General features: G+C 38.3%; 1 protein-coding gene across 7 annotated transcripts in view; it reads right to left on the bottom strand.

Annotated features, from left to right (window-relative positions):
* The window catches only part of Patj (PATJ crumbs cell polarity complex component), a 344,745-nt gene that overhangs the window by 148,200 nt on the left and 181,901 nt on the right, over positions 1 to 14,644 (bottom strand). For all 7 annotated transcript variants that reach the window (XM_078026378.1, XM_078026375.1, XM_078026379.1 and 4 more), the window contains one exon: positions 5,863 to 6,059. In XM_078026378.1, coding sequence (XP_077882504.1) covers positions 5,863 to 6,059 — 197 coding nt within the window. The remainder of the gene's footprint in view (positions 1 to 5,862; positions 6,060 to 14,644) is intronic.

The raw sequence follows: 14,644 nt of genomic DNA, 5'->3' as shown, positions 1-14,644 counted from the left end.
AGGCAAGCGCTCTACCACTGAGCCACAACCTCAGCCCTTCCAAGGTTCTTAGTACCATATTATACACATACAGAATGATGAGACTCAGTTTAGGCTCTACTGCAGGTACAGTTACAAAGGGAGCAATCCTTGCGCTTCCTCTTGTCTTGGAGGTCTCAGGAGCCAGAGGGGCCAAGCTCCACACGCCAACCTCATCAACTGCACACTTCTCATGCCACCCACTCTGTTCCTCCGGGCTGCTGCTATAACCTGACAAATCACTCCAATTCCCTGCACAGCACTATGAGCTCTCTCTTCCCACACTTGCACTGTAGGGCAGACTATAAATAAATCCGATATTCACGTGACAGCTCCATGCCCAGGCCTGTATCTTTTAGGGGACTAATTGCTCAGGGAAAGCCAATACTCTAGGGTAGGTTTCATTCCCGTCTACACGGTAATTATATGCTAATGCCTTTTGAAATTAATTCACTAACCCCACACTAGCATGGAAGTAAAGGGTAAAGAAGCTGAGATTTAATCACAGCGTCTTCTGGAGGCTTAATGTAAAATTTCTTTTATACATAAACTGGGCCATTGATCGACCAAACTCAGCGATGCTCTTCCATTGTAACAATGCAATCCCACTGCGACAAAACTGCTGGCAAGTGTCCTGACAAGAATCAGTCACACGCAGGGACTGGCAGAGAGGCAGTGTCTGACTTAAAAGAAGCCACGGAGTGTCTGAACATTTTTTTTTTCCCCTTCTACATCTTAACCTCATTTAGGGTCTTAAGCAAATAGGATCAACTATAAAGTAAAAGCAGGCAGTGAACAAAGCAATAATAAAAAAATGTCAAAAAAAGTAATAATGAGAAATAATACAAGTGGTTGGTAGAATTTTACTTGAAAACTTGAATTTGAAGGAGAGACCACAAAAATAAATGCATTTGGGGTACGTCAGGAAATACAAGATTTACCCTATCCTAGAAATCCAGTAAGTATGATCTAAAAGCCCATTTGCAAATGCTTCCTACAGAATGCAGTGTTCTTCAACAATCTACTATACTGCAATATCCAAAAAAAAAACAACAACAACAACAAAAAAAAAAAACACCAGATACAGTAATACTGGCTTTTAACTTTCCTGGCTCTCATCATTAAATCAATTTCCTATTCTCAGCTAACAAGCACACCGGATTTGATATTGTACTATAAACCAGTTTCTTACTTATCAAAGAGAAATGACAAGAAACCAAGGAACTGTTTTTCCACATTTATTCCCCTGTCATCCTTGACCTAAGGTCAAAAAAGATGGGTTATAACTGCCTAAGAATCTGGTATATTTATTTTTTCAATCTTCAGAATAGTGCATGAAGCTATTAAAGAATAAGAAGATAACTTTCTTCTAGGACATACTTTCAGAGATGAAAGTATTAGTATAACAAACTAAAACTGATGTACACAAATTCACACAAAAATATTTTATGAATACTATTAGCTAAAATGAATTCAGGTATTACTGTGTGCCCGAGATTGTGATATATTTTCTCTCATTCCTCCCCACGACAGCTCCTGAGGTTGATGCTATCCAATCACTGGGTTGTGAGCTCTGTAAGAACCAGTATCAGCACCACAGAATCAATCAACCCTGTTAACACAGTGCCTGCTACATGGCAGGTGCACAATAAGATATTTTCTGAATGAATTTGAAAAAGCAGACGGCTGAGGCTTAGGGATGATAAGACAGAATGCTAAAATCTGTGTTCCAACATATTTTTATTTGTTGTCACCTTTTAAAAACTAGAGAATCTTTGGGGGGATGGTGAAGGGGAATTAAGTTAATTGACATATTTAATCTTCTTGCTTTTTCCTCTCTGAATGAAGATAAAATTGCTGAGTTGCAATGAAAGGACCAAATTCAGAGCATTAAAGGAAGGAATAGGAAGGATCCAAAAAGACAGGCTAATATTTATTTATTTATTTGTTTGCTTCTTTGTTTATTATTTAGGAGAGCTCCTCCTGCCCCCAACCTGGTAGAAAGATACCTGAAGTTTCTGTCCACAAGGGAGGAAATGTGATTGAATTAACAGTTAACTATTTGCCATGCTGCATCATTGTGATATCATTAAAAAGATAAATTTGGTCTCTATCATCAATTCTTAAAACAGAGCTAACATACTTGCAATTCCCAATTCCCTACGTCCATCTATTGTTCTAATGTTTAGTCTCTGACCCTGTCCCTGACATCGAGCAGCTATCTAATTCCTTGGGATTTCCTGGGTGAGAGGAACATGTTTTGTTCTAAGGCGGCACATTTTTCTTGGTTTTTGGTTCAGGGGATTGAACACAGGGTCTTGAGTGCCAGGCAAGTATTCTACCAAAGAGCTACACTCCCAGCCCCAGGCAATGCTTGGTAGGTTCCTAGATAGAGGGAGGCTGGTCAACAGAAAGACCAATCCATGATTAAAAGCTTTAAACTTTCAGCCTTTCTGATGGGTAGAAAGCTAGAGATGGAGTTAATGATGGATCATGCCTATGTGGTAAAAACCAATTCAAACATTCTTGAACTAAGACAGGCCTGGTGATGTGTGCCTATAGTCCTTGCACTTGGGAGGCTAAAGAGGAAAGATCACTTGAGCCCAAAGTTTGAGACTAGCCTGGACAACATACTAAGATATTTTCACAAAAACAAAATCCCTGGAAAGCTTTGGGGTTGCTGAACACAGGGAGGTACCTGGAGGATACTATGCCCAGAAAGGACATGGAAGCTCTGCCCCACTTGCCACACTCTGCTCTATGCATCTTTTCTATGGGGCTATTCATTCGTGTCCTTTGTAATATCATTTATAATAAATGGGTAAGCATTAAGTGTATCTCTGATTTCTGTGAGATGCTCTGGCAAATTAATCAAATTAAAGAAAAGGAGAGCATGGGAGCCCCTAATTTATGGCTGGTGAATGAGGAGTATAGGGCATAACCTGGGACTTGTGAGTAACATCTGCAGTGGCAGGACCCAGTCCTGTGGGAGTGTGACCTGTGGAATTTCCACTGTCTCCAGGTAGACAGTGTCAGGACTGAATTAATTCTAGGATGTGCATTTGTGTTCACTGGGGAACTGCTTGTGTTTTTCTTCTTTCAACACATCTGGCATCTGTTGGTGTTGTGGTGACAGTGTAAGAGAAGCATTGTGCTAAACCTCTTCTAAAACACAATTACCACCCAAAGAACTGGGTTTTTCAGGTCTAGTGCTCATCCCCTTGTATCGTGTTGATCTTTACGATTGGCCTGTAAGATACTCATTACTCTGCAGGTATTGTTTGTTATCATCTAATCAAATGCCAGATGGAGAAATAAAACATCAGTGCTCCTGTTAGTCTAGATTCTACAGGAAATTCCATCTTGAGTCTTAATAAGGTAGAATCTTCATGTTCCAAATTATCACCTCTGGAGTGTTTCCATGTACGATGCCAGGAAGTCTGTGTCTAGATATGAATAACAAGTAGAGAGGCTTAATAGACATGATTCCCTAAAGACTAGAACATCATGCATTGGGAATTTCGTGGATCTAAACAAATGGAGCACAATGGTTTGACTGTGGTTCGTCCTATCCAAAACTCATTCTGATACTTAATCTCAATATTAGGAGATAGGATTAGATAAGACCTTTAAGGGTGATTAGGGCTCTGCCCTCATGCACTGGTTAATCCATTCATGCTACTGGTAGGTGAATAGGTTATCTTAACAGTGTGTCTGGCTGGGGCTGGTGGCGCATGCCTGTAATCCCAGTAGCTTGGGAGGCTGAGGCAGGAGGATCTTGAGTTCAAAGCCAATCTCAGCAGAAGTGAGGTTCTAAGCAAATCAGCGAGACCCTGTCTCTAAATAAAATATAAAATAGGGTTGGGATGTGGCTCAGTGATCGAGTGCCCCCGAGTTTAATCTCCAGTACCAAAAGAAAAAAAAAAAAAGTGAGTCTGCTATGAAAGCTAGCTTGGCTTCATTTCTAGAATGCTGTGCCATCTCAGGACTCTGCCAGCAAGGCTATTACTAGATGTGGCCTTTCAACCTTGGACCAGAACCATGAGTCCAAATAAATCTCATTTCTTTATAACTCAGTGTGTGGTATTGTGTTATTTGCAACAGAAAACAGATTAAAACATGACATGTTTGTCAATGGAACACCATAGGGAACACAGTACATGTCAATGATTATTGTACGAGTCTTGGGGTCTGTTAATTCTGGGTTATTATTCAAACTTAAGACACTTGGTTCTATAATATTAGGCTTATTACTTACCCATAAAATGGGAATAGTAATAGTACTGACCATATAGGGCTCTAAAGAACATTGACTACAAATGTGTAGGATGTATAGGTACAGTGTTAACAATAACTCAGTAAATTAGCTCTCACTTTTATCATTATTATCAGTTTAGCCTCATCTCTAAGAAATTCTCTAAAAAGTTGCCAAAGGAAAAACTTGAAGCAATGAATTGTATTAACTATAATTATACTAATTATATTCATTCACTAATGAACAAGTCACCTTTGACTTATTTATTAAATAATTCTTCTAGTTAGTGTGTCTACCAGTGTGGGTCTCCTTTATGATGCTATGTTACAAAAGAACAGGAACAGCAAAGCCATCCTACAAGTGACGTCTTTGTAGAAACAGATTTTAAGTGGGGAGAAGCTGCTGACATTTGACAGGTGAGGCCGATTGTCTCACAGTTGCATCTGACCAGCTTTCCCTCCAGATACGATTAGGCAAATTATGGATTTACTGTAAATTCTACTCTGAGTTGTACTGTAAATTCTGAGTTGGAATCTGGGGAGGAAATCCTTCATTTCAAGTAAGCAGTCTGAAACTCAGTGTCCCTGTGACTAGCCTCTCCTAAATGTCCAAATACGGGGGTATTTTTTCTAAGAGAGCTTAAAGCAGAATGGCTAACAAAGACCTAAAAAGTCTAACTGCCAGATATTGAATCCCAGCACAATTATTTAATACTTTGTGACTTCAGTGGTGGAATAGATTCCTGTGTCTGGTAGTAAGTGTATATTGGCTGTTAACTTTTATTATTATTATTATATTTTAAATTCTGGAGTGCAAAGACCTCTTGAACTATCTGAATGAAAGGACTGGATGTACTTGCCTTTTCCTTTTTGGCGGTGCTGGGGAATGAACCAAGGCCTTAACCCATAGTAGGCTGAGCTACATCTCAGTCCTATTCATTTCTTTTTTATGTCTGGTCCTGACAATCAAAAACTGGTAGCCAAAAGAATGAGTGACCCAGCAAGCAAATGAATATCAAACTAAGAGAAACTCAGAACAGAAGACCTGACTTTAAGAAAATAAGAATAATCTTTTCAGGTTGTTGATGAAATCATCTAAAGAGTAATAACAGAAGATCAGTCTTCTCCTTAGCTTCTTTGAGTTCTATTCATAATGAACCTTCACGGTCTTAACCCACATCACCAACCTGACAGGCATTAACTAATCCTGACAAATTCACGGGCTTCTGTTGGCTCTAAAAACTTCCGCCCAAGTAATAAACAGTTATGTTTATGGTTTATTCCAACCCCAAAGATAACTGGGTCTTGCACATGCTAAGTAAGATTTTACCCTTGAGCTATTCTCCCAGCCCCAGTCCTGTGCTTTTAATGTTTCCATGAAATTTCTACTTAAGGGGTTTTAAAATAGTTTCTGAGATTAGTCCCTCCTCAAGCAGCAAATAGTATTCGAAACAGTATTTTCTATTTTTGTTTTGGAAAATCATTTTAAATATTTGAAGAAAATATAATTTGTCAACATTCTTCCCCTTCACTTCATTTTCCGAACCTCTCCACGTAACCAAAAGAGAATTCAACACATACGCCTCTCACCTCTAACAGTTCATCTCCAATTCGCATTCGTCCGTCCATTGCAGCGGGTCCTTCTGGGTTAATTCCTACTATAAATATGCTCATCCGTGTCCTGTCTTTATTGCCGGCAAGGCTGAGTCCCAGCCCATTCTTATCCTTTTCAAGTTCAATAATGTGCAGTTCTCCAGGTAGGTCTGCATACCTTTGCCTGATTTTTTCTGTAAGGGGGAAAAAAAGTAAGTTAAAAAATTAAATAGAGCCGTTGACTATTATGGAGACACCAGCATTTCCCTCATGTACTCCTCTCCAAGGGTCACTCTTTTAGAATGAAGTAATTAAGGGTAGTGCTTAGTTTGGATCTGGAATGACCCCCAGAGGCCCATAGGTTAAAGGCTCGGTTCCCAACTAGTAGCACTACCTATAGGTGGTGGAATCTTTGAGAGGTGGGGCCTTGTTTGTGGAAGTTAGGTCATCGGGGGCAGCCCCTGGAAGGGGAAATTGGGACCCAAGTCCCTGCCTCTCTCTCTTTTATTTCCTGGTCACATTAGGCGAGCAAAACCTCCACTATGTGTTCCCTTCATGATACATTGTGCTGCTACAGGCTTAAAGCAAGGGGCCAAGTGACCATGGACTGAAACCTCTGAAGCTTTGAGCCAAAATAAAAATTTCCTCCTTCTAAGTTGATTACCTCGGGTATTTTGTCTAATCAGTTAGCATGGCCTAAGAAGTTCAGCTCAACCATAAAATTCTCATGTTGTTCTGGTTCATACTGGCCTAGACTTTTCCATGGATGGATTTCTTATTTAAGATGGTTAATACACTGAGGATTCTAGCCTCCTCATTGCCTCCAAATAGGGGGAAACAAAGGCTATTTCCTGAGCAAGCAAGTAAAATGTTGGGTCTTGAAGACACAATGCTTCCTTAGTCATGGCTTCTACTTCATGCATTCATGGTCCAGCAGGAAAGAAAGTCAACAATTTATTCTAAAATACACTGAAAACATATTTACTCTAAAATATATTCTTGGCATAATGAATCCCACTATTATATATCATGACAAAACAATAAAAATTAAAAAAATACATATATTCTTTATACAAAGGGTACAAAATAACATTGGGTTAGGTGAACAAAAACAAGGGAATTAGGGATGTTGGTTTTGCTGTTGGATCTAAACACAATCCACAAATCTCACACTTCCTCAGTATCCACAAATCTATATATTGTTTTATCTTTACTTCTCTGACTCTAAAATGGGCATGATAATACTTGTTTCCTGGATGTTGGGGAAAATTAAATAAAGTACACGCTGAAGGACTTAACTGTCCACAGTTGGCAAGTGTTCCTTTTTCTCATCTCGTGTCTTACCCTACTACCTCTCTCTCCTTACCTACATTTTAGGATTTGGCCTGCTGCATCTCCCCTGTGCTGGTTCAGTGCAACAAGCCACACTACAGGACCTGCTTAAGGCAGGTCTTGCGGCCCGTGCTACTCGGCTCAGGCTGGGTGTGTCCCTGAGCCTTGAGACTACGTAAATACTGAGGTTTGCAGCCATAGTCTCATCTGCTGCATAACAAATTGCTAGATTCCAACCTTCCTGGAACTTTCTTTGTTCAGACGAATGCTTCACTTATATCATGGTGACCCTCTAAAGAGGGAACCTTGCTAATTAAAAGCTTAAATCAAATAATTAGTCTTAAGGTAGAGGAGAAAGGAAGACAGCCTCCTCCATTGTATCATTTTATCAACCTTAACAAACATGGTTTTATAAGCAAGTAGATAAACTTAAATCTGTAAAAACAATTCTATGCATAGATTTATAATACAAGAACTAGCATAAGAGGCTGCTTATTTAAGATAGAGATTATATCCGTCTGCTTTAGAAGGATTTTGAAGAGAAAGAACTTGCAAGGACAGCTTGTTAATAAGAAACATGTAGCAAAATACAGTAAAACAAAGGACTTGTAATGTCATAAAATTGTCCTCTACATAGGAAAAACATTAAGTTGTATTCACAGTGAGGTAAATTACCCCAACACATTTTTGTTTTTCAGCTACCAAGAACAAGATGCTAGCTGGGAACTTTAGTGAACAAAGATCTACATTATCCTCAAGATCTTTGCACAGCGCCAATAACACAACAGATATTAAACAACCTCAATTACTTAAATGAAAGGTCTGACTACCACAATTCCTGGGCACAGAGAAAAATTAATTTATTAGTGAATGAAGTTAGTGAATAAATACTACATCAATTGTGGTAGTGATAATTGCTTTTAGAATTCAAAGACTAATATGGCTTTAAAAGATTTCTTGAAAGACTAAGAATTTGAGCACGAGAAGACTCTTGGTGGGTGAGACAGCAAGAGAAAAAGCACATGAGCAGGTGGGGTGAGGAGGGAATGAGGCGGCTCTGGTGGGCTACAAATTGGAATCTCTTTGGGTTAGTGGTGGGTGATAAGAAATAAGACTGAAAGGTAAAAAGGTTAATCGATAGATTGTTTCCAGCAATAATACTGCAGTTTAGGGGTTGTGCACAGGTGCTCTGGGGTAGAGATGGGCCTTGAGAAAGATTTGATTAAAGACCATTTCCCCAGAGCACTTACACTTGGCTGCTTTGTTTATTGGAGTTAAAGGGCAAACTGGTTAAGGAATAATATCAAAGCTAAGAAAAGACCATGAGACAAGCATTTTAACACACCCCTTTCGGAAAATAAGAAGGTAGAAAAATGTTTCTAAGATACTGAAGACTTTAATAAGACAACAAGCTCAAGATGACAGATAAAAGAATTCTACAATTTAGACACACAAAGTGCATTTTGGAAAATCACACAAAGAACAATTATAGAAATGGACTGTGTTATTTGGCCATAAAAGAAATTTCAGTAACTCTGAAAGAATCAGTATCAGAGAGATTTCTGTTCTTGGAATATGGGACAATAAAACCCAAACACTACAAGTTAGTAACAAAAAAGATAAGTTTAGAAATAAATTAATATTAGTAAAAAGTCCAAGATATAAGAAGGAAATTGAGAAATACAGTATTCACAATTGAAAAAAAAATTCTAGATATCAAACCTTTGAGAAAGACAATACACAACACAGAAGGCTATTCACAATTTTGAATCATTCATCACAAAACAAGAAAAATGTAAGAAATGATAAGTTCAGCATTATACCCAAGAAGTTGGAAAAAGAACAGCAGAGGAATTACAAAGAAAAAAAAGGAAAGAAAACAGCAAAGAGAATCTATTAATCATAATAGCAATTATCAATTTTTTTGTAATCTAACTTTGGAACATAACGTGAAGAATGGTATCCCAGGAATTCAAAGAGTTAAAAAATCGGGACACTTTTTCAAGAAAAATTACCATATTAGTAAACTAAAGGAGAAAGTTCAAAGATTATACCAACAAATGCAGAAAACCATTGGATTACCTACTCCTATTTAAGATTCAAAATGAAACTTTTCACAAAACAGTATAGAAAGGTACTTTTTGCATTTAAATTTACAGATAGGAAATAAAACACAGCAAGATACTTTCAGTAATTTAAACCAACAAAATTAATATGCAGGGAAGTTCTACAGATAAAGCTTAAAAAGATGCAAACTCAACAGAAATCTGGCCAAAGCATTCATACTCAAAAGTTTCATAGATATGTAAAGAAATGCTCATATTTATTAGTAAGTTCAGAAGTGCAGATTAAAATGAAATATCAAAATATTAAGTGAGACAGTAAGTAAATGAGATATTAAAATGAGATATGTCAGACTGGCAAATATGAAAACTGGATTATTAAGACTTAGAGGAGGCAGAAAGATATGCACGGTGGCTGGGAGTGATGATTTAGTGTCTATGCTTCAGTTATGTCGAGGTTTTAAACATCCTAAGTCGACAAAGCTCCCTCTTCTTCTTAAATTTGTCTATCTTGTGGAAAATTGAGACTTAGGAAAGTGAGTAAAGCTTCCTCCATGTTGATTTGAAAAAAAGCTACACAGCCCCTTGGGAAGCAGGAGGACCATTCTCCCATAGGTTCTCTTCTCTAAGTGATGCATGCTGAGGAGTCCCCCACACTTCTGCAAAAAGTGCAAAGAAACACAACCGGATTGAGTGCTGTCCCAAGGGAAGTAAGCCAGAGAGGCAGCTTTAAAACCATGTGATAGTCAAGTGTGGAATCAAAATTCTTTCAGTAGCTAGTTAGGGAAGATGAAAAAGTTCTGGGGCTGGATGGCAGGGATGGTTGCACCATGTGAATGAACTCAAGGGCACTGAAAGATACAGTTAAAATGAAAATTTTTAAATGTGTATTTTACCATAACAGGGGTTGGGGGAAGCCTGACATTAAAATACCCTCAAAAACTTGGTACCTTTATTTATATCTCTTCAAGGGATAGAGTTAGAGATTTATCCTCACTGTGAAACCACAGCTTTATTTTTCTGGTCAATGTTTTTAATGACACTATTATGATCCCATTTATTCAATGAACGATTATTTGCTGAATTCAAATTCATGGCAAGCTTGTGAAACACAGGGACTAATAACTAAATTTGTTTTCTAGGACCTCAAAAACTATCAGCAGGGACAAGTGTACATAGGACTAACTCTAATTTGTAGAGATGAGAGCAATGAGAAAAATGCCAATAGTTGAAGACACCCATCCATTTCAGTGAATCATCAGGAAAACCAACTGATGTCTGCAAACTGCCTGAATATTAGATACTGTGGCCAAATTGCAATCTGTTGGTCAGCTATATCTTGTGATGCACAACACCAAAGCCTCATTAACATTTCCACAATTCTGCATCTGGCTTGTTCCAGTGTCATTTTCCTAAATGCTAACAAATGAGTTGTTTGGCTTTCCTTAACTTCATTTTATTGGTTTTTTCCCCTCATCTTCTGTAGGAAATGAGGTAAGCTAAATGAATAGAAACTCAGAAAAAAAAAAAGCAAACCCTGGAACATTAAAGATGAGCATATTTGCATAGTTATGAAATTTTACTAACAATATATGGAGGACTTGCTAAGTTGCAGAAACTATGCCAATATCTTTCAATTAATTTTCTTTCCTTTAAAAACCATCTTACCAGGTAAGATCAATCCAATCTGCATTCCAGATGTGGGACGTAAGGCTGATGTTGAATCACTTGCCAAAAGTCCCTACATAGTCATTGATACAATAATGATGCAAACCCAGTTCTTTGCATTTGTTTTCACAGTATTATCTGAAAGTATCTTTCTAGATTTTTTACTTCCTTCTACTTTTCTCTCCTTGAATATAAACTCCATGAGGGTCTACCTCACAGCTGTCTTGTGCATCTATAACAGTGCCTGGCACACATCAAGTTCAGTCTAAAACTGTTGAAAGCATAAATAAATGATGTCCATTCATTGCTAGGCCATGCTATTCCAACTCCTTCCAGTGATACAGAAAACCTGTTTGAGACCTAGAATCACAAAATACATACATTTTTTCCAAAGACAATGCATTCCTTCAATTAAAGGTAGAAGAAATTTCTTCTCTAGATTTCACAGTTAATAAAGCCCATTAGTGCTATTAGAAAACAAAATACTATGTGTACATTTTCTTTAAAAATCCACTCTATTAGGGGCTGGAGCATACAGCTCAGTGGTAAAGGCATGCTTAGCATGTGCAAAGCCCTAGGTTTTCAATCCCCAGCAACCTCTGAAAATAAACAAATAAATACACTAAAATAGACTCTTGAACTGAAGAGACTCAAAACGCAAATAAGGCTTACAATTTCTCATTTTTCAGTGAAACATAAAGCACAAAGAACAACAAGACAGTACAAATACCACATGCTCTGTAACACATGCTTCAGCTGAATTTGTATTATTAATGCTTTCAGGCCTCAGAATTTGGGCTATCCTATTATTTTATTTAGACTCATATCTGGAAGAGGTTTAAAATAAGTTCCACTCCTCAAATTGATTGCTATATTTTCCTGATCTCATGAAATCAGAGACTTTTAATTCAGGCAAAACGAACTAAGACATCATGTAATGTTACAATCTCTTACAGTCCCACACCTACTTATGAATTCTACTTTATAGATAAAGAAATGACTGAACAATGAAGATCTCTTATAAGGTTATATAGGCAATTTATAGCCAGAAATTAAGTCTCCTAGTATGTAGCTCAATGATTTTTCCATCAAATCATGTCACATTTTTATGTGTTTTTGTTTGTTTGTTGTGTGTATGTGTGTGTGTGGTGCTGGGGATGGATCCTAAAGACCTCAGGCCTACTGGGCCTATCTGAACTACATCCTCATCGCCTCCAAGAACATTATTATTATTATTTTTTTTTGGAGCGGGTAGGGGGGTAACCAGGGATTGAAGCCAGAGGGGCTTAACCACTGAACCATATCCCCAGCCCTTTTTATTTTTGATTTTGAAATAGGGTCTCACTAAATTTCTTAGGACCTTGCTAAATTGCTGAGGCTGGCTTTGAACTTGTGATCCTCCTTCCTCAGCTTCCTGAGCTGCTGGGATTACAGGCATGCACCACCATGCCCAGCTCCTACAATAACATTTTTTTAAAGGATTTTTTATTTGTTCTAATTAGTTATACATGACAATAGAATGCATTTTGATATAACACACATAATCCAATAACATCTATTTTTTGGTACCTGGGATTGAATTTAGGGGCATTACACCAATGAGCCGTATCACCAGTCCTATTCTATATTTTATTTAGAGACAGAGTCTCACTGAGTTGATTTTGTTGAGGCTGGCTTTGAACTTGTGAACTTCCTGCCTCAGCCTCCCAAGCCACTAGGATTATAGGTGTGTGCCACCATAACTGGCTCCTATAACCATTTTAGAGGAAAAAAAAAAAAAGACTTCAAATTTTTTCTTCAGTTTAAGAAGCTATGGTCAATGGCCCTTATTGTACCATAATACCTCCTTACACAGCTAGATAGTCTCAGCCCACTATGTTGTCAAATATTCTCACACCTCTGCAAATGCCTCCACTTTGCAGATGAGAAAACTGATGCTCAGGAAGTTGAGCCAATCCAGCCAAGGTCAAGTCAAGTGTGCTGAATTCCAGGGCTGTGACCTGCTCAGCACCGCACAGCTTTCTCTTAGACCAGTAAATCTTGAATGGTAAGAGGTTCTCTTAAGGGAGCTGAAGCCATGGTTCCAGGGTCTAATTCCCATTGATTATTTGTCAGGCCTAGATTTATTGCAAGAATGGCTACCCTGAAGGCTCAGAAGACTCCAAATATGGCCCTTTGACCTACTGATAATTATGCTGAAGGAGACTGAAATCTCAGAAGCAGAAAGGTCTCTTTTGACCTTCTATCATCCACTCTCTCCGGATGTGGGTTGTGGGCCACAGAAACTAGAATTCCTCTCATTCCTTCACTAAAGCAGGCCATAAAATGAAGGAAACTCCGTTTCCCTCCTCTCCTCCCTGAATACCTTCCTGTGGCAGGTATCCTATACCATCAGGGAACAAGTGAACAGGAAGCCCTTAAAAATCTGAACCAACAGCCTGAGCCAAGTTTCCCTCAGTGAAGTACCATCAGATCATATGCTTCGGTCTACCATACTTCTGCATTATAGTCCATAAAAATACAGTTTTCCTTGGGTTTGGGACATTCACTTCATTTTTCTTTTTTTTAAATTCTTTTTTGGTGCTAGAGGATGAACCCAGGGCTTCAGGTGTGCTAAATAAGCACATGCTTTCCGATGAACTACACCTTCAACCTCCGGGTCTTCATTTCTGTAGGCTCTTGTGTCACATAAAATGTTGCTTAAGTAAATTTGTTACACTTTTCTCTTATGTCTTCGGTTATAGGGGTCTCAGTCATGAACCTTGTGACACCACAACACACACACATAATTTATCACCCCTGGAGCTTGTAAGATAGAAATCATGGCTGTTCCAGGCAACTGAGATTCTGAGCCAGTGAGTCTCTTTGTGACAAAGTGTTCAGGTGATTCTTGTGGGTCACCATCTTTGTAACTATAGAATAATTCTTATTCAATGAACTAAGTTTTTTTTTCTCCAGAGACCATGACAGTCAACTATAAAGTTTAATTTAAGAGTAGCAGAATACAACAATTACTAATGGGGCATTATGTAAAATTGTGGATGTATAACCGACGTGATTCTGCAATCTGCATTTGGGGTAAAATTGGGAGTTCATAACCCACTTCAATCTAATGTATGAAATATGATATGTCAAGAGCTTTGTAATGTGAACAACCAATAAAAAAAATGTTAAAAAAAAAGTTTAATTTAAGAGAGCCTATAAATGTGCCTTCCACAAGACTAATCTCATCTGGAGGTTCTCTGAGTCTTCATAATCATGACTCAGGATTAACAAGAAGTTTGTTTTGCCTGTACAGCAGAGTATTGTAGAACCTGTCATTCTCTCTCCTCCTTCCCAGCTTTCCAGATCTAAAGGGTTTCCTATTATTTTCATCACAGTTGCTTCTCTTTGGTAGGTATAACAAAAGGCTAACTAGAATTTCAAAGGAGGAAAGAAAAATAAAGTTAGTGTGTGTGTGAAAAACAGACTCCGATCCTCATCTTTGAAAAATTAAGACAACACTTATCAGTTTATTTTCTGATTCAAAACTGAAGAGAGAAAAGCAGCAGCACTGCGCCTGTGCTCCGCTGAGTCAGCACAGACTGCTCTGCAGCATCAGGGCAGGGCTCCACCATAGGGAGTCCCACACTGCAGGGCCTTTGCTCTAGGGGCTGCAGGCCATCGTTTCCATAGCAACCAATGGATGCGGAGGGAAGAAAACATATGAAGAAGAG

Source organism: Ictidomys tridecemlineatus, chromosome 11 (assembly GCF_052094955.1).
Source record: "Ictidomys tridecemlineatus isolate mIctTri1 chromosome 11, mIctTri1.hap1, whole genome shotgun sequence".
NCBI classification, from domain to species: domain Eukaryota; kingdom Metazoa; phylum Chordata; class Mammalia; order Rodentia; family Sciuridae; genus Ictidomys; species Ictidomys tridecemlineatus.
Note: the sequence above shows the minus strand (reverse complement) of the source record. Positions and strands in the feature narration are given on the sequence as shown.